This window comes from Micromesistius poutassou (assembly GCF_964030765.1).
Source record: "Micromesistius poutassou genome assembly, chromosome: 10".
In the NCBI taxonomy this organism is placed as follows: Eukaryota; Metazoa; Chordata; class Actinopteri; order Gadiformes; family Gadidae; genus Micromesistius; species Micromesistius poutassou.
Genome location: NC_140280.1, coordinates 7,976,272 through 8,000,298, shown reverse-complemented (window position 1 = coordinate 8,000,298; position 24,027 = coordinate 7,976,272). Strand labels below are relative to the sequence as shown.

Below are 24,027 nucleotides of genomic sequence, written 5' to 3'. Positions count from 1 at the left end.
CCTGGCCCGAGTCAGACAGGTACTCTGGGCTAAGTGAGGTGCACACCACAGGTTACACAAGCGGCAAGCCATCACCACACATTGAGATATCTCCTGCATGGCAGCATGGATCATGATCCGTTTGTATCATTATACTCAGCCAACAATAAACGGGTTCCAAAACCAGCACGCTGCATCCTCGTTATGGAGGAGCCCATTAAGGACCCTAGGTGGTGTGTAGCATAGACATGGCTCACTGTCCACCACTGTGATGTAGTGAATACTACTAGTGAATACTTCAAAATCATTTAATTTATCTTTCACTTGAATAAAGCCATGTGTTGGTATTTACAATGAATGGGTTGAGTACTGGATTTAGTAGTGGGCGATATTATCCATATCTGTTAAACACACACAACTAAAATGAACAGATTGCAGGAGAACACTTTGGGGACAAGTATTGATTTATTAATTAAATTGATTAATTCCACTACTGCACACACATGTAATCTTCCCTAGATCCCTAGAGCAACAGTCACTGTTTATTCCACCTAATCCCTTTCCCTTGTAGATTTCAATGGAACCGTAGCCCATTACAGTGCACTGAGGACTTGACCAGGATCCCTCTGGTTCAACACGATAGTAGAACAACACGCCCTCAGTCCTCCTCCTTCTCGATGTAGGCCTTGGAGCCTGAGCGGGCCATCTGCCTAGCCAGGTAGCGCTCTCGGGCAGAGCTCACCGTGTGGTCACTGCTGCGCTTGGCAAACTTACTGCCTCTTTCCTCCCCTTGAAAGCCACCATCCTCCGCCCGTTTCTCCGTGCCCCCACTCTTGGTCTCCCCCTCGCCGCCCTCCTTATCTGTTGCTTCAGGTTTAATTGCTCTGTCTGTCTCAGAGTCTTTCATCCTCTCCTTCTCCTCCTTCTGCTGCTGCTGCTCTGGCGGGCTTCCCCTTTTCCCCCTCCTTTTCTCCTCCTCCTCCTCCTCTCTGCGTTTCTCCTTAGGACTCTTCTCTCTCCTTTCCTGTCGGTCCTCCTTCCCTCTGTCCTCTCGGCCCCTGTGTTGTCCGCTGTCTCTTTCTGGCTCTCCGGCTCGATCCTTCCGCCTGTCTTTATCCTCTCTCCTCCCCCTGGGCCTGTCCTCCCTCTCTCCGTCTCTCTCCTTCCTCCTGTCCCTGTCCCGCTCTCCGTCCCGCTGACTCTTCTTATGCCTGTCCCTGTCCTTCCCTTTGTCCCGGCCCCGGTCCTCCCCGGGCGACGCTGACCTCTGCCGGTAGTGGCGTTTGGAGTGGCCAGAGCTGTGGCCGGGTTTGCTGAAGCCGGGCTTGCTCTCATGACCGTCCTCGCTGTCGCTGTGCAGGCGGGTGCTGTTGTCCCGGGACGGGGACAGCGGGGCGGCTGAGGGGGTGTCCGGCTCTGTGGGGGGCACTGAGCTCTGAGGCCTGGCAAAAGCAGAGGACACCCATTTAGGGACAATTGCAAGGCAGTGCACTGGGAGGGTTAGATACATATCTTCTGATACTTAAAGGCCACTGGCTCAGAGTTTTGCTGAAAGCAAATGAGTGTATAGAGTAAATCTCCATATACATGGGCTATAATGTTAAATTGGTAAGAAAAGAAAGGTACATCTGGGAGAATGTTGAATGCAAATGTAATAATAAATGTGGAGCTAATGTGTGATGAAGGCTAGAGCACAGCGTCAATGGAAGGTTTAAACTCTGCCTGTAATAAACATCATGTTTAAAGGTCCCATGGCATGAAAATTTCACTTTATGAGGTTTTCGAACATTAAGTTGAGTTCCCCTAGCCTCCCTATGGTCCCCCAGTAGCTAAAAATTGCATTAGGTGTAAACCGAAGGTGTAGCTATCTTACACCGTCTTCAAAAAGGATCACTGAAACACTTCCGATTTGGCTTCCGGTCAAGTATGACGTCATACGGGACCAGGTTACCTCCCCTTTCTCTGCTTGGCCCGCCCAGAGAATTTTAGACCCGCCAATGAGACAATGAGCTAGGACCGTGCGAGCACCACATCACACTGTAACGCAAGTGTTCTTTGTTATTTGGATAACCGTTCTGCTGTTGGTGTTATGGCGCATAACACGCAACACAATAACGCAAGCTTGCATAAAGCTCCCATTTGGTGAAAAGACTAAACTGCGTCGGGTTGGTTGAGAAGGAATTGGGAACCGCGAAATGGAGGAGAAGGGGATTGTTGCCCGGGGTTGTCTGCGTCGGGTTGGTTGAGAAGGAATTTGGAACTGCGACATGGAGGAGAAAATGATTGTTACCCAGGATTGTCCGTCGGAGCCGGGCAGCCCCGGGGGCAGCCAGCGGCCGGTGGGGCTCCAATGGACCGCTGCCGTGGCAGCGGGGCTGGGCAGGTAGCCCCGGGGGCGGCCAGCGGGACTCCGACGGACCGCTGCCGTGGCAGTGGGGCTGGGCAGGTAGCCCCGGGGGCGGCCAGCAGGCAGCCCCGGGGAGGCCAGCAGGCAGCCCCGGGGGCGGCCTGGGCAACAATCCTTTTCTCCTCCATGTCTCAGTTCCCAATTCCTTCTCAACCATCCGGACGCAGACAACCGCGGGCAACAATCCCCTTCTCCTCCATTTTGCGGTTCAGTCTGTACTTAATATTGACGTGGAAGTGGAAGAACCAGAGGCGTCTGAGAACCCAACGCAGTCGTTTGAGATTCAGAATATCATCCAGAGGCGCAAACAGCTTTTGACCATGATAATATATATTACAGTATATTATATTATATAGATATCTAAATATAATATGATATTATTTAGATATAGAGCTCCAGGACTCCCGCCGGAGCACCCGGAGTGTTTAGTGTTCCACTGTAAACACTAGAGCATGGTACCGTGGCTGCAAGCTGCTCAGGGCCACACCCCCACCCTCCACCTTGACCCGCCTCTAAAAACGGCGTGTTTGTGGAGCGCTCATTGTGGGACTGGCTCGTAGTGGCTGTAACTCTGCACCAAGGCTGAATTTCTTGAACGTCTTCAAGTACTGTATTAGGGATCCACTAATACCTATATTAAAGCATCCATAAAATAGCATGCCATGGGACCTTTAAGAGTGAAGACCACCTAGACTAGAGTATTATCAGCTAGCAGCCCTATAGGACAACATCTGATGAGTTCCTGGGTCAACATTTGCTCACAATCAAGTGAAGTATAGCAAAGATAGAGAGGCTTTGGTAGATGTAGCTTCCAAAAATATATAAATATGATATAAACCAATACAAACGTCTCTAGAGGAAGTATATGAGGTTCAAACAGGTGAATATCTCCAGAACTCATTGTTCAGTTTTGAGATTTGACTCCTCTATTGAAAAGTCCAGGCAAATAGGGTTGCATGCCTCCTAGCCAAACACTTTCATTGCACCATTTGACCAAATGATGGTGATAAAGACTGATGGTAATTGACATATATTCTGTGCAAAACCCTCATTTAACTACTATACATGATTGTTAACACTCTGTGAGGATTGAAAATGGTGCCTGGACATTGGCTTATCTGTTTATATTGTATTTATGCAAACACAACTTTAGTGGCAAAAACAACAAAAGGTTAAACATCATTTGGCCTCTGGTTTGGCGAGTTTTGGGCACGGAGAAATATGATTTGGACTGTGAAATCGGTAAAGTCTCAGCTTCATAGGATTCAGAAGATAGATAGTTTGTGTAGATAGCATGTAAAAATATCACTATTGCTATGCATACGTACACGAAATACCTGCTTATTAGTTTGTTTTTTTGGAATTGTGTATAATTTAGCATAACAAAACTAAGGGTAGGCTAAAAGTTGAGAACCGAATCACTCAAGGGGTGTGTCACATGACTGCTTTCCCACATGTTTAAATACCGTTCACTCCGTAATGCCTTACGACGTGATCGTATCATAATAAAACCCATACTTCTACAATATAAAACAGTGATTTGTTGAATGAAGCTATGTTGGTGATCATGGCTTGTTGATGCTGCCAGTGACTGACCTGTCTGCTGTGGAGTCCGGTATGGCCTCTTCTCCCACCGTCTGGTTCAACAGATGTCTGTAAAAGCCACTCAGGTCTTTCTGCTTTTTTACATCCAAAGCAGCTGAAAACACACACACACACACACACACACACACACACACACACACACACACACACACACACACACACACACACACACACACACACACACACACACACACACACACACACACACACACACACAGTATTGTAGAGGGAAAGGAGGACATAAGCACACAAGATATGCAGTGACTTTCTGAAATCATCTAATTGCACACGTGTTTTTCATTAATATTCAATTCCGTCTTTTGTTTTTAAACAAAAGACGCATTCAAAAAAGAAGAAAAATGGTTATTTAACCAATCATTTGTACCTTCCATGGCAGCGTCCCTCTTCTCCTTCTCCTGCTCCTCCTGCCTCTCCTTGAGCTTCTGCCTGTAGGCCGCAGTGACGTACGCCTCCTTGTCGGCAAACTCCTCTCCCTCGGCCTCCCTCTCCTTCTGGATCTTCCTCTCGTCCCGCCGGTCCTGCTCCTTCTTCCGTTCCTCCACCGCCCTCATCAGCTGGTTGATGTACTTGGGCTGAACGGACGACGAGACGTATTGTAGGAGCATTGTTGCTGAGGCAGTATTTCATGGTGTACGTGTGTGCGGGATGTAGTGGATGTATTGGATACATAGACCATTGCTTGGGTTTCTCAATGCTACCTTTCTATCCGTTCCTCCCAGGATCTTCTTGCTGCTCTCCAGCCTCTGGTTCTGGATGTCGTCGTACACACCGTCGTAGTCGTACACGGTGCTGTCCTGCTCCAAGGCCTTCTGCATCTCTAGACGTGTCTTTGAATGCATGCAATTGAGAAAAACAGAGAGAAAGTGTTCAACTGAACAAGCCCATCAGATAATGATGTAAAAGGCTAAGAACAGTGTAGTAGTAAGTTAAGTAAAAATGGGAAATCATGATTAGAACTTGATTCACCTGCTTCATCATCCTCTTCTTAACAGCTTCCTTCTGCAGACTCTCCCCCACAGATGTCTAGAGAAAAGAGAAGAAGTTAGCTGAAATCAACACTAGCTGGTTGGCCGTCCGACTGCCCATTCTGCAGCCGAGAACCCTTATCTTAAAGACACGCTTGAATGGATTCAGAAGTTTATTTCCATGATAGAGCATTTTAGCTAGTAATGTAGGAGGTATATCACCCGATCCTTTAGTATTTAATTGGATTCTGCAAAAGTGAAAGAACATGCAAGACAGCTGTGTATTAGCCTGTTGCAGGTTCTATACGAGGGGAAGTGGAAACATGTTCCCATAATATTGGTTAAAGGGTAAGGGCTTCTACCAGTGTGGACATGTCATCAAAAAAATAGTTTCAGGTGTGGAGGTAACTATGCAAATTCAATCTTGATGCCAGCATGATCAGGCATGGCATAGAAAAACAATAACTAAAGTGACTTCATTTGGCTAATTAAAATTTTACGTAAATAGGTTTTTCCAAGTAAAATAGAAGCATCCAAAATACGTGCCTACCTCATCATCAGAGTCATCCCCAAACACTGAGGGTCTCTGCAGGGTGGCAGTCTTTGTCAAAGCCTTTTTCTGGGACAGGATCAGCCCATACCTTATGGGAAAGAACATAACATCATTATGCAACCCCCCCGAACAGCGTTATTAGAATATATATATATATATATATATATATATATATACACATACATACACACACACACATATTATTTGTTATATGTATACAATTATTATTTATAATCCATATGGTAGCAGAGGGAAGACATCAGGTGTGGTACTTGAGACCCAGACAACTGTGTGGCTGCATTGGTTCTGGGTCTAGTTCACCTGGCCACGCCTACACTGAGCCTTGTAACGTATTACTACGAATAACCACGAATCCTTGATCACCAATCTAGTAGAAACCTATACTCCTTATTTGAAGGAAAGATATGGGAATACACAATTAAGAATGTAGAAAGCTTTATTCATGGAAAATGTACCTAACCCATCTTTGGTAATTGCTTACATTTAGCAAAGCAAAACGCACGCTAATATAACGTTAGCATTGCTAAGATGAAATAACCAGTAAGCATACTATGCTTTAATTCATCGTACACACTTGTTTCTGAGACAGTATAGCAGCCATGACTAAACTATGGCGGTCGAAGCCGCATGTTCGACACTCGGTCACAATGAGGATAACCGTTTAGAAGTTTCTAAGTTAGCATATTTCGACTCACTGTTTGCCAGGGGCCGCCATCTTGCCGCTTTCTGACGGAGGAAAACACGACTGATTCGATACATTTAAAATGTGGTGGACATTGAAATTAAATAACTTCTCAAGTTTAGACCTGATATAAATATTTTTAAATGTTTCTAATCTATTGTACGTGTTTTTATTGGATAATATATACGTCATTTAAATTGTAGCGAAAGTAGGTGCATAAATGGACAGAATGAAGCAAGTGTGTGACGTAAAAAAAAAAAAAAAGCAATGATATGGGGTGCGAACTAATAACAATATTGATAATTATAATCATCAAAAACAAAAGATGAATATAAATACATATAATACCGTAGTATATTTGCTATTAAAAACGATGTGCAACTTTTACAGTAACGTGTATGATTGTATTTCTACCACAGATATCAATGAACCACCAGATGGCGGAAATGGACGCGAAAGGGCCAGCCTCATCTTTCTTGTTATCTTTATTTGCATGTCCTACAGGCTGCAGCCAGACATTATTGTGTTTTCCTGCACCTACAGTATCTTGCTTGTTTGTTGGATATTATGCACCATAGTTATTCAATGTTTTAAACACGGATATGTGCATGTGTTTGACAATGACCGCATATTACACATTTAGTCAATCAGAAATAAAGAAAGGATATGTCTGGTGACCAACTGGACAGCTAAAGAGAGAGAGAGAGAGAGAGAGAGAGAGAGAGAGAGAGAGAGAGAGAGAGAGAGAGAGAGAGAGAGAGAGAGAGAGAGAGAGAGACACACACATACACACACAGGCAGGCTGATAGGGGTTTACTGGATTTCCAAACTAATTAGGCCATTTCATTGAACTTGAAGTTGGTGGGTTGTTCTTGCCTGTTCAGGGACTGAGACGTTCATTCAGTAGTATATAGTCAAAGTATATAGGCCTACTTCAAATTCAACCTTTCTTCGTTGGCCTCCGGCAAATAAAGGGTTAGTCGGAATTGACAGCTATTGGTTGGTGCGCATGCGTACAACGGGCCTAGAGAGGAAACAGCCTGCGACGAGAGAAGGACCGCTCGCGCTCAGCTGGTTCTCATAAGCATTATGCGCGTGTCGCCGCCGTCTCTCAGGTGTGTGTTTCCCGCTCGTTGAATGGCGCTGGTCACCGTGCAGCGGTCCCCGACCCCCAGCACCAGCTCCAGCCCCTGCGTGTCGGTACGTTCTGTCTTCTAACCCCCAGCCGGACCCCTCGACGCGGTTTGGGTTCATTTCCGCTGTTTTGCTACAGTCAGAAGTGCCTTGCCTTTGTAGTTGTACGCATGCGTATAATATATCGTTTAATTTTGAGTAGCATAATCAATCTCCTGAAAGATGAATGTCATTATAACTCGTTATATTAATAGGCTTGGATAAAGTTATGTTGCGATCTAATCCGCACGTTCACACATGCATTTGAATACACAATTACGTTATGACGGCTGCTTAATAACACATACACCAGTTCCGTCATAGCTAATGTATTAATCCTAAAATAATACGTCCATTTATATGAATGGGGATTTGAAAATATGTAAAACAATTAAAATTAAAGTGGCATAGCTGTAAAGAAGAATGACTTCTCCGTATGAATTATAGTTCCCTGAGTCCTAATGTTGCTCTATGTCCTACTGTTGGACATACGTCAATCTTCCGCCTGTACGGTGTCTCGTGATGACACGTATGCGTGTTTTATGGTTGAGGGTCTTTATCTGACCCCACAGTATTTGAGGGTGTTGTTATGTTAAAATACAGGAAGGTGAGACCTCCAGACATCCGGAAGAGAAAACCGGCATATTCATGACAATTGAAATTCAAGGCCCAATGCCAGTTATTTCCCTCAATCCTGTTGGGACTGTAGGGTTTACTGTACAGGCTGCTCATACTCAATCTGTCTCGCAGATTCCAGTGTTTCCTGTCAGGTAAGACAGGAAGGTAGGCTGTTGTTGTGCAGGCTACAATGTATAGCATATTTTGTAATTAACGTGTTTCCTGTCAAAATGTGTAGTGCAAGTCAGTATTGCCATGCATGAACGTACAATGGCTTTTTATTTGAATATTAGCTAAAGCATATTATTTACGAAAGATGTTTGGTACGGGGCCTAAGAGAATATTATGCAGTCCTCATTATACCTCACTATACTTACTTTTGTGCATGTGTGTACACATGAATTTGTGTGGGTCAGCCACTCTTACAAGGTCTGTCCCAAACAACAAAAAAGGGTAATGTCACTAGCCTTTTGTTTGGTCATGTGGTCTTGCATGAGACCCTGACATTCATGTTTCTGCATTCTGCAGACAAACCTGTTCGGTGGGTTTACTTTATTCCAACTGTCTCTCCTTACACAAGAGACCAACGGCAGAATTAACTTCACCTAGAAATGTACACAAAATGAAATCATATCCACTGTTAAACGTTAATGTATGTTTCCAATGAAAAGTTCTTGGACAAGATTTATCACACACAGACAGACAGACACCACCCCCCCCCCCCCAGGGCTACTGTTCAGTGGAGATGCAGAGACAAAAGGCTGGGTGATATGAAAGGATCAGTATCATGATTGTCATAGGAAGTTTCACTCAATAGCATAATAATGACTATTATGTAGATCATGTTTGCCTAGTTAAGCCTTGACTTTGCTGACTAGAATGTTATTGTTGATTTCAAAGTAGCCCTTGCTGATTGTTATGGGAAACTTTTAAGTAAAATGAACAAGTTGGACTAGGTTCCTGATGTCCTGATGTCACAACCAGCAGTAATACGGCCTTGTCGTGGGGCCAGGCAGATGTGGAATTTAATATACTAAATGCAATTATTCATTTGTTATTATTCTCGTAATGCATGTCCATATACAATCAAAAATGACAAGCTTCTCATTGTCCAGAGCAGCCATGTTTTCTCCTTGTGAAGGAGTTAAGGTATTTTAACCTTGGACAGCAATGGCGTCTGCCTTAACTGCTGCCGGTACTTTCTGATGGCCTAGCATCATTTTACTATCTTAATCTCTTCCCCTGAAATGGTTCTGGTGGGACTAACCTGGCCCTGGTTTCATGTGAACGTAGCAGAAGACACTTCTGATCCTACTGCAGCCTGAAAGGCAGCACCTTAATTGTGCCATGAGGTTCAAATAAATATTTGAATACCCAAATATTTGGGGCAAGTCTTATATGGGACGTAATCATTCGGGGTAATTGAGAAGACAATGAATATGTTCCTACTGTGCTTTATCTAAAGTTCAGGTTGAATACTTTCATGGTTCATGGTAGAACTGGACAATTGAGGATATAAATCACAACAGAGCTTCAGTTAACCTTCCTAATCTTGATTGCTTCATCACAGTCAAATGTCAGATTTGTCAGTTGCCTGTCATGGCCAGCTGTAGTTTAGTGAAATGAGTGGTGCATGTTTATGCTCGTTACAACCCTCTGAAGCAGTCTGGAGATGACCTCTGACCCCAGGAGGGGGCCAGAGCATACCCATGACCACCTAGCCATAAAGGATAAGGCCAACATAATATGTAACATGTAGGCATCATGGCCATATGGGCTCTGCTTAGTTAACCACTAAGTCTACTATAAATTCATAAATATAAGTGATGTAAATAAGGCTCCGGGCAGGATATGAATTTGGCTGAGCTACCGAGCCACAGGTATAGACATAAAGCTTAATCATTTCCATATGCTTTGGAGAAACCCGATACCATTTGCTTAAATGCAAAAACCGTCATCGTTTTTACAATCAATCTTCTCCAGAGGCTGCTCTCTAATGTTGACTGGTTGATGGTTTTCTGAGGCCTACAAGCAGAACTCATTCACTGTGGATTTCACTCTATTCGATGTGAATGATAACTGACTTTATAGATAGATAGATAAGATAGCAGGGAAGACCTCCAAGGCTTAAAAACACTAGGGTTAGGGTAAGTGATGATGGATGAAATAATAAAATTATGATATATTCTGAACAGAAATTAAAATTTGTCCTTCACTGCCATCTGCACTCATCAACACTGTACAGATTGAGACCTACTATATTGTCATGTCTTGTGAGCTAAAATCTGTATAAACCATCTCTTCCTGTTATTAACCCATAAGTACCAGTTTTGTGATCATGTCAAGGCTTGTCCTCTTAACTATTCTGTAGGAATATATGGTGTGTGTGTGTGTGTGTGTGTGTGTGTGTGTGTGTGTGTGTGTGTGTGTGTGTGTGTGTGTGTGTGTGTGTGTGTGTGTGTGTGTGTGTGTGTGTGTGTGTGTGTGTGTGTGTGTGTGTGCCCTTAAAAGCAGGCTTACACAGCAAGAGGGCACAAATACTTTTTTCCACTTTGTCTTACTAGATCCGACATTAATACAATAACAGGCTTATGAGGGTTCAAAAGTCATTAAGGTTTAATTTTGTTTTTTCTCCTAAGGAATCTGGTAGTGGGGAGGAAGACCGTCGTTCTCAGCCAAGGAGGTAAGACAAAGGCTGTCATTTACCACCACACAACCAGCTAACTCACCACCACACAACCAGCTAACTCACCACCACACAACCAGCTAACTCACCACCACACAACCAGCTAACTCACCACCACACAACCAGCTAAAGGACTAGAGCATTGATCCAGTCCCTGGTGGGAAGCACAGAGGTTATAATGGCCCCACCCTGTCATCATTCATCCTGTTGTGAGAACCTTGACTGAGTATATGTAAAACTAATCCGGGGGAAACCGGTGTGAGCAAATGCAAGCAAATTCACTAGAATCCCATGTTCTGATTGGTTGGTTCAATGTAAAGAGTGAAAGAGTAAAGAGTGATATTCTAATTGTGACTACACTACTGGTGTAAATTATTAAATCCAATATTATTATTATTAATTATATTTATTAATATTATTAATATATTAATTATATTATTATTAATATATTATATTGCATAAACTGCATTATTAGCTGGCCACCAGAGGGCTGCATTCTCCTGTAAGCATGTGAGTGAAGGGACCTCCTATGTCTGTTAGTGGAGCTCTGTTCTACTGAACTCTGCAAGGCCAGTGGTGGTTATTTGTGCAGTGTCATAGCATATCAAAGGGGTTGAAATGTATAGTATATGTTAATGTAGAGTATACTGATCCGCTGGCTAGGGGCAGGTGGTGAGCGCTGGCTAGGGGTGGGCAGTGAGTGCTGGCTAGGGGTGGGCAGTGAGTGCTGGCTAGGGGGCTGGTCGTGAGCACTGACTAGGGTGCAGGCCTTGAGCCCTGGCTAGGGGTGGGGTGTGAGCTGGGGGAGTGCCGTGAGCTGGGGGCTGGCCGTGAGCACACATTTTACACACTTATTACCTTCCATATTTGCCTCACAGGTGTGTCCTCACACCTCTTTACCGGCCGATAAAGAGCAGAGCATGAACCCTAGGTCGAGGTGGTCAATAACTTAGTAGTAGTATCTACTTGGTTTTCTGAAGTTGTCCAGCTGTCATCCTGTCAGACATTAATATTGACTCACTGATCAGGCGAGGCATGTTATTTACCTAGCAAACCCAACACAAGGCCATTCACAGGGCTCGACAAAGGAAGAAATCACATGCAAGAACATTTAAGCCAAAATCCATAAAAGACGAAGGAGATGGAAACGGAAGGATGAGGGCTCTGAGTGCAGCGGCCTACTGCTAGGGTTCCCCTGCTGTTTAACTCAACATAAGGGGCGGGTTGTGTCCGCCTCTATGCAGGCCAATCAGTGAATGGGGATATGCAACCCAAGATGGGTTTCGACTAGCAAATACGCAAATCTAGATTAGCTTGAAATTTGACTGGGTGCCCTGTGAGGTCACACATGAACTAACGCACAACAACCTGACGGCCCACTGCAGAACAAGCCCCAGGGGTTGCTTGTCATGGCTACCACTTCATAGGTCAACACTCAACAGACCAGTCCTGTTCCTCCATGGCACCTTCCTGGGAGCTCACAGGTTTACGAGCGGTCGGGTTGACTTCTCCATACAGTTCCTATGTTTGTATTGTTGGACCACTGAGCGGATAGATACTCACTAGTCTTAAGACCAGGACACCGGTGTCGGATAGGAATGGGCAGGAATGAACTGCTATTGACGGGATCAGTTGCTCATCGTCAGACCAGGTTCTCCTGCGAGAAGATCACAAAACACATGGCACGAGAGAGCTGGTTGTTCTCTCCCGTAGCTCTGCCCTGGGCCGCGCCACAATGCAGACCATCGACTATATACTGCTTTAGTATATTGAGCACGGATTTCACCTAAACCGATGTACTGTATCCCAACACACCTTGGTAGTTTCCAGTCCAGTCGTACTCTAATGTCCAAGCGAGTTGGATATGCTCCAAAATATGTTGAAATCAATGGACTGGATATATGCCCATCTTGTAGGACCCACACTATTAGAAACGTGGGGGATACGGCATCAAGTACAATGGCAATCAGCGCAGTCCCTGCTCATGTTGTCTTGTGAGGTAACCAGCAGGACTCGTTAATCAGCTGGACTCAACTTGTGAACATGTCAACAGTTCTCTGTGAAGCGCACTCCAGAATGTGTGGGGAACATGTCAACAGAGTGACTGTCTTGATTACACACCAAGCCATCCAATAAATTACACAGGTGTTGCTTGAACTTCTTGCTCTGACACGTTGGTATGTTGGAATCTGAGGTCTTGACAGTTGGAAATGTAGCCTGATGTTACCCAGTCAAGGGGTTACATGACCTGCTAGTAGGCTACGCACTCGCGTTGAAGCAATCAATAGCAGTTTCCTGGAGTGTCTTTAAGTCATCTATATGCCTTATTCTCTATATTATGCTAATCTTTCATTGGTGCCAGGGCTAGCTCTAGTTACTTTGGAAACCCCAATTTCAAAGTGTATATACTCTTATTATAGCCATGGAAGTTCTTTGATTTACTAATCTTTATAATGCTAATAATGCACTCTCAGACATTTAGAGCACAGCTGTTTAATGATAGCTGGTAATGTTTAATGAAGGATACTCAAAGATATCCTTCACTTTGCACATTTAAGAGGCCATGGAAACAGGCTGTGGGCTCCCTATGTTGAGATGAAGGAAGCCATTTTGTGGGGAGAGCTGCACCTAGTAATGTCTTGGTGGATGTTTGCTGAGGCTAGACTTTTAACTGGTGGGCAGAGGTTGAGCAGGCAAACAGGACAACACCATGACATAGAAGTCTCGATGGGCTCATATGGAACTGGTAAATCAACATTTTGTCACAGATCCTCTCTTTTGTCTCTCTCTCTCTCTCTCTCTCTCTCTGTCTCTCTGTCTCTCTCTCAGCATCAGTGAGAGTTTCCTGACGGTAAAAGGCGCCGCTGTGTTCCTGCCCAGAGGGAACGGCTCTTCTCCCTCCTCCGCCTCACGCTTCTCCCAGCTGCGCAGCAAACATGCAGGTGAGGGACCCTACGGTGGTCTGGAGGGACCCTGAGGTGGTCTGGAGGGACCTTGAGGCGGTCTGGAGGGACCCTGAGGCGGTCTGGAGGGACCCTGAGGTGGTCTGGAGGGACCTTGAGGCGGTCTGGAGGGACCCTGAGGCGGTCTGGAGGGACCCTGAGGTGGTCTGGAGGGACCCTGAGGCGGTCTGGAGGGACCCTGAGGCGGTCTGGAGGGACCCTGAGGTGGTCTGGAGGGACCCTGAGGTGGTATGCCGGGCCACGAGTCTTCCGCCACGCTACCGAGTTCAGCTCAAACAATCTGCCCTGAGTCTTGGAGCTTGGAGCAGAGTGTCGTACTGGAGCCTGCTGGTCCGGACCGGCCTTGGCTGATGTCATACTATAATATGGGATGGTCTTATTACAAATTAGGGACTCATCTCCAGAACAACCAGAGGAAGACCCACATTATGATGAACGTGTGAGAATAGGAATGTAGACTTCTGCCTGACTCGACTCGGCTGACTCGTTTCTCAAAACATGGGGGAGTGATTTTTGACTTTTTTTGACTGAATTGTTTTCTCTCTACTTCCTCCAGGGGACCTGCAGCAGCATTTGCAGACGATGTTCACAGTCCTCAGACCGGAGGACAACATCAAACTGGTGAGCAACACACACACGCATGCACGCAGACATGTGTAGAGTATATGTATAGAGACACACACACACAGACACCCAGACACGCAGTCACACACACAGACATGCAGTGTCACACACACACGGACATGCAGTGTCACAGACAGACATGCAGTTACACACAGACATGCAGTCACACATACACAGTCACACACACACACAGACATACAGTCACACACAAATACAGAGACATGCACACACACACACAAGTCCTACTGTCTGCCCTCCTCACCCCCACCCTGATGGTGTCCAGGCGGTGCGCCTGGAGAGCAGCCACCCCCAGGTGACCCGCTACATGGTGGTGGTGTCCACCAACGGGCGGCAGGACACGGAGGAGAGCCTGGTCCTGGGGATGGACTTCTGCCCTCCAGAGAGGTGAGGCTTGGGGCCTCAGGCCCATGGATCATCGCCCCCGCTAGCAACATCTAGAGCTGAACTTTGTGGTGGGAGGGCGTGTCGTTTATAATCCTGAATGATGATGAACCCAACGAGGAGAACAAATTATTATGAATGAAATAACAAATGAATGATTGTAAGTGTAAGTGTTTTGTAGGGATGGTTATATTTCATAATGTGACGTTTTGAACGTTTGACTTTCTCTTTTAGCTTAACTTGTTCTGTGGGACTGGTTTTACCTCTATGGAGCGACACCCTAATACATCTGGATGGAGACGGGTGAGAAAGACACGGCACGACATGCACACGACATGCACACCTAAACCTCACTTTCTCAACAGACTGCAAGGAGTCATGCAACATCTAGCGTTGGATAGTTTCACAAATCCCATTTTAGATGAATATCTAAAGTCCGGTAGCAGACTACCTCGGCCAGCACTACTAATACTTTTCCCGGTGGGAAACATCCAAACACCAACTTTATTAGCAAAGTGTGTGGAAAGGTTTTAAATCAACCCTTGATAAAAGGGTTAGGGTTAGGAGGCGTAACTCCACCCTTTCCCGTTGTTTGTTTCCTGTCCCAGGCCCTGCCTGCTCCTAGATATTCTCCTTTAATGTTGTGGGACTATGAAAATATGATGGGATAAAAAGAGAGGAGGAGTCCTGGCCTATTGTCACATATGCTTTCTTTGACCCATCTCATCCGGGCCCATCCTCGTCACTCTTTTGTCTCCCAGGGGCTTCAGTGTGTCCACCGATACCAGAGTGCATGTCTTCAAGCCCGTGTCCGTGCAGGCCATGTGGTGAGTCCAGGAGACTCTCCGACACATTGTCTATGGCTGCTTTTCTTTCCTTTCCCGTCTGATTGGACCTTCAGGGGATTTTTAATTTGTAAAATGTCTCTGTCTCTCACTCTCTTTGTCTCTCGGTCTCTCTTTGTCTCTGTCTCTCTCTCCATCTCTCGGTCTCTCTTTGTCTCTCTTTGTCTCTGTCTCTTTCTCTCTCTCTAGGTCGGCGCTGCAGTCGCTCCACAAGGCATGCGAGGTGGCCCGTTGCCATAACTACTTCCCCGGCAGTCTGTTCCTGACGTGGGTCAGCTACTACCAGAGCCAGGTGTCCTCGGACCAGTTTCGGATCAATGAGTGGAACGCCATGCAGGACGTCCAGTCGCACCGCGCCGACTCGCCAAACATCTTCTCCGATGTGTGCGTTCCCCTCCCCCGTCGTGTCGTAGTCTCAGGCGAGAGAGGACTGGAGGTCTTAAGCCATGGCGTGAAGACGGAAAGAGAGGCTGAATGAATGGCCCTCTAAGCTTTTGGATGTATTCATCTGACCCTTAACGTCCTAATCCACAGTTCAATCATTCATACTACTCCTCTCTGGAACAAGTGTGCTTGTAGGTGATGTGTGGTCTCTTCTATGAGGCACACGCACACGTATACAGACGTATGAGCAGGCACGGTTGTAGTCACCATCAAATAGTCAAACGGACATTACTTCAGGTGTCTGGTAATACAGTCATGCATGCCAAGATTTATGGATGATGTCTTTATAGTGTATGTGTTTATAGTTTACGTCAACACACTCTAAAGGCCTCTTATTTTCCAGACCTACAGAAAAAGAGCGGACAGAGAGCCTCATTAAAAACAGTTTGAAGGAGATCATGATGCAGAAGGACCTGGAGAATGTCACCAGCAAAGAGGTGATGCTTCCAATGAACCGTGTGTGTGTGTGTGTGTGTGTGTGTGTGTGTGTGTGTGTGTGTGTGTGTGTGTGTGTGTGTGTGTGTGTGTGTGTGTGTGTGTGTGTGTGTGTGTGTGTGTGTGTGTGTGTGTGTGTGTGTGTTGACGTATGCAGATCTGAACAAAGCTGGAGAGATGTTTGTGAATATGTGTATTTATATAACTTGATGTTGATGCAGATCCGAACAGAGCTGGAGATGTCCATGACGTGTAACCTGCGGGAGTTCAAGGAGTACATAGACAACGAGATGATTGTGATCCTGGGTCAGATGGACAGCCCCACAGAGATTTTCGAACACGTCTACCTGGTAGGTCCTCATAAGTGGCCATAGTCTGTTAAAGAATGGTCCTGTGGCCGAGTCACCAACTCACCTGTTTGCCTCCTCCTCTCCCAGGGATCTGAGTGGAATGCATCCAATCTGGAAGAGCTGCAGAACAGCGGGTAAGACGAAGACACTGCATCACTTTTCTCAATATTCACACCAAAACATTAGACATGCACCTGTTTTGCTTTTGGAATAATGTTGTAATAGTGGTGTTTGTATGTCGGTGTAGCAGGCCCGGGAAAAGCACGTTCTTTAGCTCCGTCTTCTCTGCTCCCGGCCCTCAGGGTTCAGTACATCCTGAACGTGACCAGGGAGATCGACAACTTCTTCCCCGGCCTCTTTGAGTACCACAACATCCGCGTGTATGATGAGGAAGCCACGGACCTGCTGGCCTACTGGAACGAGACCTACAAGTTCATCTCCAGAGCCAAGTGAGTCCTCAGGCCCCCCCCAGACTATTGAACGGGATGGCAGCGTATCACTGCCCAAATTCAACGTATCCACACACAAATTATTATTGAAAGCACTTTTTCTCTCCAAGCCATAGCCAGACAGATGCTGACAGGAGAAAATGATGCATTGTGCGCTTATGAAGTGAATCGGGGGCGAAGTGGGTCGTCATCTGATGACCCATGCTGCTTCACTTCATAAGCGCACAATGCATCATTTTCTCCTCGCAGGCTATGTTATTGCTCTCACAGGCAGAGGAATACTGAGCTTACCAGCAGTAAATGTGCTCACATTAATGATTTCAGTGCAGGCATGTGTTTTCCTCTCTACTTTTGGCTGTGATATTCTGCCATGCACTGGTCTCCTTTTCTTCCTCTGCGGTCTTCTCTCTTCCCCAAACTCCCTGTTGATGCAAAGGCTCCTCCTGTCCTCTGCAGGAAGGCCGGGGCCAAGTGCCTGGTGCACTGCAAGATGGGGGTGAGTCGCTCGGCGTCCACGGTGATCGCCTACGCCATGAAGGAGTACGGCTGGGACCTGGAGCGGGCCTTCCGCTACGTCAAGGAGCTCCGCGCCGTCACCAAGCCCAACCCTTCCTTCATGAAGCAGCTGGAGGAGTACCAGGGCATCCTGCTGGCCAGGTACACACACGCACATGCACATGCAGACACGAGCATGCACGCACATGCAGACACATACACGCACATGCAGACACACACACGCATGCACATGCAGACACACACGCACGCCCACGTAGACACACATGCACACGCACGCACACGCACGCACACAGGCACGCGCACGCAGGCAGGCAGACGAATATACACAGATATATACACACACACACACTTGTGTGCTTACCTGGCTGGAATACATTCTACACGGCATGCATCCCTTAAGTTCCCTGAAAGCGCTTGTTGAATGCATTGACTTTGAGAGGAATGTCGGCCTGCTCCTCACCCTGACCTGGCACCTCTGCTTCTCCGCAGTAAGCAGAGGCACAACAAGCTGTGGCGCTCACACTCTGACAGCGACCTCTCAGAGCACCACGAGCCCCTGTCCAAGCCCTCCGCCCACAGCCTGGGCCCCTCTGACCCCCACAACCAGGTCAGGAAGAATCACTACTTTCCTCTGCCAGGTTTTGTGGATCTGAATCTTCTACCTTGAAAGCCTTTGTATAAGCGTCCATCCTGTTCCTGTCTGAAGTCCATCTCTGTCCGCTCTGTGCTTCGATAGGCCTCCCAAAGCTAAACGACTCTCAAAGCTCCTGATAATGATCATTGCTGGAGCTGCCATCCGTTTTGAATCTAATTCGGTAGAGTAAATGTGGCATTTGTGTAGGTAAGTCAAAACGTAGCGGAGGCATTTTGTTTTAGGTTCTCTAGTGTTCCTTGATGCAGAGAGAGATTGACCTCTGACTTCCTGTGTGTTTGTCCTCCGTCTCCATCCATGCATCAATGATTCCTCAGTAATATCTGGTTCCCCTTGTGAGTGTGACGATCAAAGTGTTTCCTCACACAGGCCAGTAGCACGGCCCCCACCCTGGAGGAGCTGCTGCAGCCACCGGGGCCCTCCGTCCTCAGCCCCACAGGACCGTCCCAGTCCACCAGCCTGCCTGACACCGGGACCCTGGACGCCTGCCGCACCGCCAGGCCGCCGGCCCCGCGGCCCCGGGGGGGCCCGAGCTCCGGCGCGCTGGCCGCCACAAACGGAGCCGCGGCCCCGCTCCCGCCAAGCGGCACCCCTCCCGCCCCCTCGGACGGGCCCCTTCCCCTCGCCGACGGCCCCCGCGCCCCGGAGGTGGACCCGGCCGGGCCCCCAGAGGAGGACCCCGCCGGGCCCCCAGCCCTCCCGCCCCCCGAGCTCTCCGTGGCCGCTGTCCCCGAGAGCGCCATGGCGGGCGGGCCTCCTCCACCCCCCTCCGTCCACCCCCTCCCCCCCGCTGCGGCCTTCAGCGCGGAAGTGCCCGAGCGGCCCCTGGAGTTGCCGCCTCAGGCCCCCGGCCGGCGCGGGGCGGAGGTTCCTGACGAGGCCGCACCAGGTCGCGCCCGGCGGCTCTCCGGGTTGTCGTCGGAGAACGGGACGCCCCCCCTCGCCGACGGGACCACGGACCACATCAACTTCTTCAGTGCCAGGGAGAAGTTCCAGGGTCTGTCCCAGGACGGGAAGCCTCTGGGCCAGTCTAAGGGCCCCCTCAAAGAAGGCCAGGGGCCCCCCCTGGAGGAGGGGCTGGGAGACGGCCGGAGGGAGGAGGGGAGAAAGGTGAAGCCCGAGCTTTTCTTGCAGAGCCTGCATCTTGTTTTCTAGGGATGTGCCAAAGTGTATTAGTGTGACCAAAGAGAACCCAGGTGACGTATGTGGTGGAGGATGAGACTCCGGGGGCCCCCTGGTGGCCCCCGGAGTCTCATCCACATTTAGAATGATGACATTACAGGGTCGCTGGGCGTGTGTTGGCAACACGGTTTTCGTCTAAACTAAACGTGTTCTCTCTCACTTCCTTCTCAGGACGACCCGGTCCAGGTGCAGATCATAGAACTGAAACCTGTCAGCCAATCAGAGTGTCCCGGCCAGCAGGACGAGGGCAGCGAGCGGGAGGCGGAGGAGAAAGTGGCGGCGTCGGCATCGTCGGCGGAGAAGGAGAGCGCCAATGACGCTCCCGCCTCCTCCAAAGAGGAGGGGGAGGAGCCGGACGGCGCTCCTCTGTGCAGGGATTGGACAAGAGGCTCTGTGAAGCGCGTCACTCGGCAGCTGGAGCAGCGCATGAAGCAGGAGCAGGACCTCCCCTCCGCCGCCCCTCCCCTCCCGCCCGGCTCCTCCTGCACTCGCCGGCGATCGCAGCTCCCTCCCCCGTCCCCGACTGCAGACCCCCGAAACGGAGGTCCGGACCCCACCTCTATCCCTCAGGACCCGGTCGCGGGCGGCTTCCGGGAGCCGGGTGTCGACGTCCAACTGGAGGCGGGCCGACCCCCCGAGACGGAGAGAGCCCCCGTCTCTACCTCTTCCCCCCCGTCACCCCGTCATCATCACCACCACCACCACCACCACCCCTCTCTGCTCTACTCCTCCGCCCCCCCCCTCTCCTCCGTGGACTTCCTGTGCTTGGAGGGCGTGACGGAGCAGGACTCCTCGGACTCCTCGGACCGGGGACGGCCCGCCGACGGCGGCGTGGTCATGAGGGAGACGTGGGCGACGCTGCGGGAGCTGGGGGCCTTCCTCCAGCAGGTGAGCGCCAACAGGTGGGGGCGCGGCGTCGAGCAGCGGGTCCGCGAGGTGGAGGCCAAGATCCGGCAGGCGGGGCTCACCCCCCCCTCGCTGATGAAGCGCTCGGCCTCGCTGGCCAAGCTGGGCTGCCTGGAGCTGGGCTGCCTGGAGCTGCTGGCCAATGAGCTGAGCGAGTGGGACCCGAGGCCCGCCTCCATGGCTGCCGCCACCGCGGCCGCGCCCAGCGTCGCCGAACCCCCCCCCCGCGCTGCACGTGGCCAGCGACGAGTCCAAGAAGAAGCAGCGGGTCCAAGGCTACACCTCCTCCTCCTCCTCCTCCTCCTCCTCGGAACCGCTGCCCCCCGGCCCCGCCCCGCTGCGGCCTCTCGGGCTGATCGCCATGGCGACCAGGCAGCAGTATGGAAGAACCCAGCCTTTGAGGAGGCTGAAGAGACGGAGCGTGAGCAACCTGTACCACACCATGTGACACCCCCCTCCACCACACCATGTGACCCCCTGTACCACACCATGTGACCCCCTGTACCACACCATGTGACCCCCTCCACCACACCATGTGACACACCATGTGACCCCTTGTACCACACCATGTGACACACCATGTGACCCCCCTGGACCACACCATGTGACCCCCTAGTGGGGGTTCAGAGGTGTGGTAGGTGATGGGAACAAGCGTTGTCGTCGGCCTGCTCTAGCAAAACAAACCTTGCCTCTTGCCTTAAAGTAAAACATTCTTGCTGACATTTATGGTTTGATCCGCAACACTGTCTAGATCCTGTGACCTTTGCCCTTTTGAGAGTAAGCAGTGGTCCCACGTAAAAAGGGGACTTTTTAAATGTCAACGAGAAAAAAAATCAATGAGAGGGAAATACACAATTTACATTTGTCATTGGAACTACACAAAACCTGACATACCTTCTTTGTTTCTAAGAAAACGAGTCCAAACCCAGTCTCCTCCGCTTGTTGGTAGACATCCAGTCTTACCCAGTCACCAGCCAGACCAAGCACGACAGTAGGAGTATTGTGAGCTTGTCCGAGCCTTAGTCAGCCTCAAGGGACAACAAAGCAAGCACAATGTTGGTCATTTGTGTGCCATGACAACTTTCTTTTTATCAGCATCTCTGAACTTGTGATGTTAAGAACTGAAGGAACGTGATGCCCTCAGCCCGGCGACGCTGAGAATGAGGGCTGAATGGATTCAGCCACACCCAGAGTGAATGAATGAACAAGGAGGGAATGAATACAGCCACACCTAGCCAGCCATTTTGACCTGAGCCCTACTTTGAAAGGAGAGAATGGTAAAAAAAAAAAAAAAAAGACTAAAGGAAAGAAAGAGGCAGGTTGGTATCAGCTTGTTTGTGACAACGACACAATACCTTGGTTGGTCTGAGGCCAATCTGCTGAGCAGCTTCATGGGCCGTTGGGACACCTGGAGGTCGGGAGCCATTCCAAATCATCCTTCCTCGTGACGGGCCACCTGGAGGCCAGGAGCCATTCCAAATCATCCTTACTCATGATGCTCATTGACCGAGCCTGCTCGAGGCAGGGATGGTCTTTGATTGAATTCAAACCGTAGCTGTATCTCATCTTTTAAAAGAGACCTGGCATCATCAGGGCTGATGCCGAGAGTTTAGTACAGTCCTGGTCACTTCTTGTCTTTTTCCCTGGGGGGGGGGGGGGGGGTCGGTTGTTATGTCTTTCATTGCTGTTGAGAGGTCTTTTATTCCCAGTGAGGATCTTTTGGTTTAGGTGGGAGGTCTTCTTTTAGCACAGCCCTGCGTGGGCGGGACTAGCAGGGCTGCATCTCAAACAGTCGCGTCTGTGGGCCTCAGAGCAGTGCGGCGTCTCCCTGTACTGTAGACATGAACCCAACATGTCTTTAGCGGTCTGTTGAACATGCACTTTACTACGTTTGTACGGTTTTAGATGGTTTTTCATTTTTTTAAATGTATGTTGCTACTATTGTGGAGGAAGCTCTGTGTGTGTGTGTGTGTGTGTGTGTGTGTGTGTGTGTGTGTGTGTGTGTGTGTGTGTGTGTGTGTGTGTGTGTGTGTGTGTGTGTGTGTGTGTGTGTGTGTGTGTGTGTGTGTGTGTGTGTGGAGACAAAGTTAATGAGTGTGTGCGCATTCATGTAAAAAGGTTGTGTGTTGCCCCTTTAAATTATCAATGTAAATAACCTTTTATATAATGTGCTTCAACTGTGACCATTAAAGAATGGATGACATCAAACTAATTATTGAATCTGTGTGGATTTATTAAATAAGTTTATCCAAATTAGGCTAACAAAGACACCAGAAATCCCTAACACTAAACATCCAAGCCACCAGAAAATGATCCTCCTTCCTGTTGCTGCACATTCACAGAGAAACCCCTACACCTCGTCTCCTCTTCAATGAGCCTGCTCAGGTGAAGAGAAACCCCCACTCCTCAGTCTCTTCCCCGAGCCTGCTCAGAAGAAGAGAAACCCCCACTCCTCGTCCCTGAACCTGCTGAGTTGAAGAGAAACCCCCACTCCTCAGTCTTCTCTTCCCTGAGCCTGCTCAGGAGAAGAGATACCGGAACCCTAAAGCCCAGTTCAGACCAAAGATTCGCGACGCAACGACTTGCAACGAGACGGTTTTAGAACGTCGCAGGGGAAAAGTTGCAGCAGTGTGAACTGGTCGTCGCAAGGCGTCGCAAGGCGTTGCAAGGAGTCGCCAAAGATTGAACATGTCAAATCGCCAGGTCCAGTTTTAGAACGCAACGATGTGGCTATTTCTCTTCAGCCAATCAGCACAGAACAATTTAGGCTTATTAAATAGGCCTACAAGTTGTAGATCCTTATCTTTGGTTCCAGAACAACGATAGTAGATAACGTTAGGCTTGAGCTGATTCATTTACATTATTTTAACGGGACCACCGTTACCGTTACACGTTAGCCTGTTATGGTTACATGCTGCCAGTCCGACACGTTCCCATTCCGACAGTCCTGTGCGCGTATGCAAATTAGCCATGTGCGCCAAACAGAAGAAGGGCCCTATCTTGCGCCCGGCGCAATTGACTTTCTACACCGACGCATGTGTCATTGCTAGTTTGCACCCGGCGCAAAGCTGATTTTCCCCCGCAGCAACCAGGCACCACTACACTTGCATGTTAAATATTATGATGTCAAAGATTATTCATACGTGTGAAACTGCGTAGAAATAGCGTGTGGATTGTGGAAACATTTTTTTTTCCATAGGGCTGCATGAATGAACATGAATGAAGTAGGCTATGCCATGCGTTAAAATAATAATAATAACAATAATACATTCGAGCAAAGTATATTCCAGGCTTCCAAAACAAAATCTAGTTTTAGGGTAAATGATTGGTTAAATGATTTGGGAAAGAACAGCTGATACAGCGGTAAGTTGTAGGCCTACTTTTAAATCAATGCATCTGCAAACACCGTACAGCAAACACATATGTTCTTGACAAAGACATCGTGTACAAGCCCATTACTTTTAGGATTGATGAGTATTTGATCGTGAGAAAACATAGTTTTACCGCGAGTGAGTGTTTAAAAGAATGAATGAATGCGGGTGATGCTTG

The 24,027-nt window shown here is 48.4% G+C and overlaps 2 protein-coding genes across 2 annotated transcripts; one reads left to right on the top strand and one right to left on the bottom strand.

The window, feature by feature from the left end:
- Positions 1–433: 433 nt before the first annotated feature.
- Positions 434–6,289, bottom strand: nsrp1 (nuclear speckle splicing regulatory protein 1). Its single transcript, XM_084473923.1, has 7 exons — positions 6,247–6,289; positions 5,528–5,618; positions 4,979–5,035; positions 4,711–4,839; positions 4,377–4,584; positions 3,983–4,085; positions 434–1,421 (listed from the first exon to the last, which is right to left on the bottom strand). Exons 1-7 carry the CDS (start codon positions 6,264–6,266, stop codon positions 638–640), a joined length of 1,392 nt encoding a protein of 463 aa, XP_084330049.1. The 5' UTR covers positions 6,267–6,289; the 3' UTR covers positions 434–637.
- A 983-nt stretch (positions 6,290–7,272) lies between these two features.
- On the top strand, positions 7,273–22,134 carry LOC311354209 (uncharacterized protein). Its single transcript, XM_084474006.1, has 16 exons — positions 7,273–7,433; positions 10,664–10,707; positions 13,540–13,652; positions 14,230–14,294; positions 14,581–14,702; positions 14,934–15,002; positions 15,461–15,526; positions 15,734–15,928; positions 16,332–16,425; positions 16,645–16,773; positions 16,861–16,907; positions 17,076–17,222; positions 17,679–17,879; positions 18,228–18,345; positions 18,760–19,500; positions 19,744–22,134. Exons 1-16 carry the CDS (start codon positions 7,371–7,373, stop codon positions 20,971–20,973), a joined length of 3,444 nt encoding a protein of 1,147 aa, XP_084330132.1. The 5' UTR covers positions 7,273–7,370; the 3' UTR covers positions 20,974–22,134.
- Positions 22,135–24,027: the final 1,893 nt, after the last annotated feature.

Excerpts from the sequence above, each read along its gene's own strand:
- LOC311354209 (XM_084474006.1), top strand. The coding sequence starts at position 7,371 with ATGGCGCTGGTCACCGTGCAGCGGTCCCCGACCCCCAGCACCAGCTCC. Across the intron at positions 15,527-15,733 it reads GTGTCCGTGCAGGCCATGTG|GTCGGCGCTGCAGTCGCTCC; the intron begins GTGAGTCCAGGA and ends CTCTCTCTCTAG. Across the intron at positions 17,223-17,678 it reads AAGTTCATCTCCAGAGCCAA|GAAGGCCGGGGCCAAGTGCC; the intron begins GTGAGTCCTCAG and ends TGTCCTCTGCAG.
- nsrp1 (XM_084473923.1), bottom strand. The coding sequence starts at position 6,266 with ATGGCGGCCCCTGGCAAACA. Across the intron at positions 4,585-4,710 it reads TGGGAGGAACGGATAGAAAG|CCCAAGTACATCAACCAGCT; the intron begins GTAGCATTGAGA and ends TCGTCCGTTCAG. Across the intron at positions 4,086-4,376 it reads GAGGGACGCTGCCATGGAAG|CTGCTTTGGATGTAAAAAAG; the intron begins GTACAAATGATT and ends GTGTGTTTTCAG.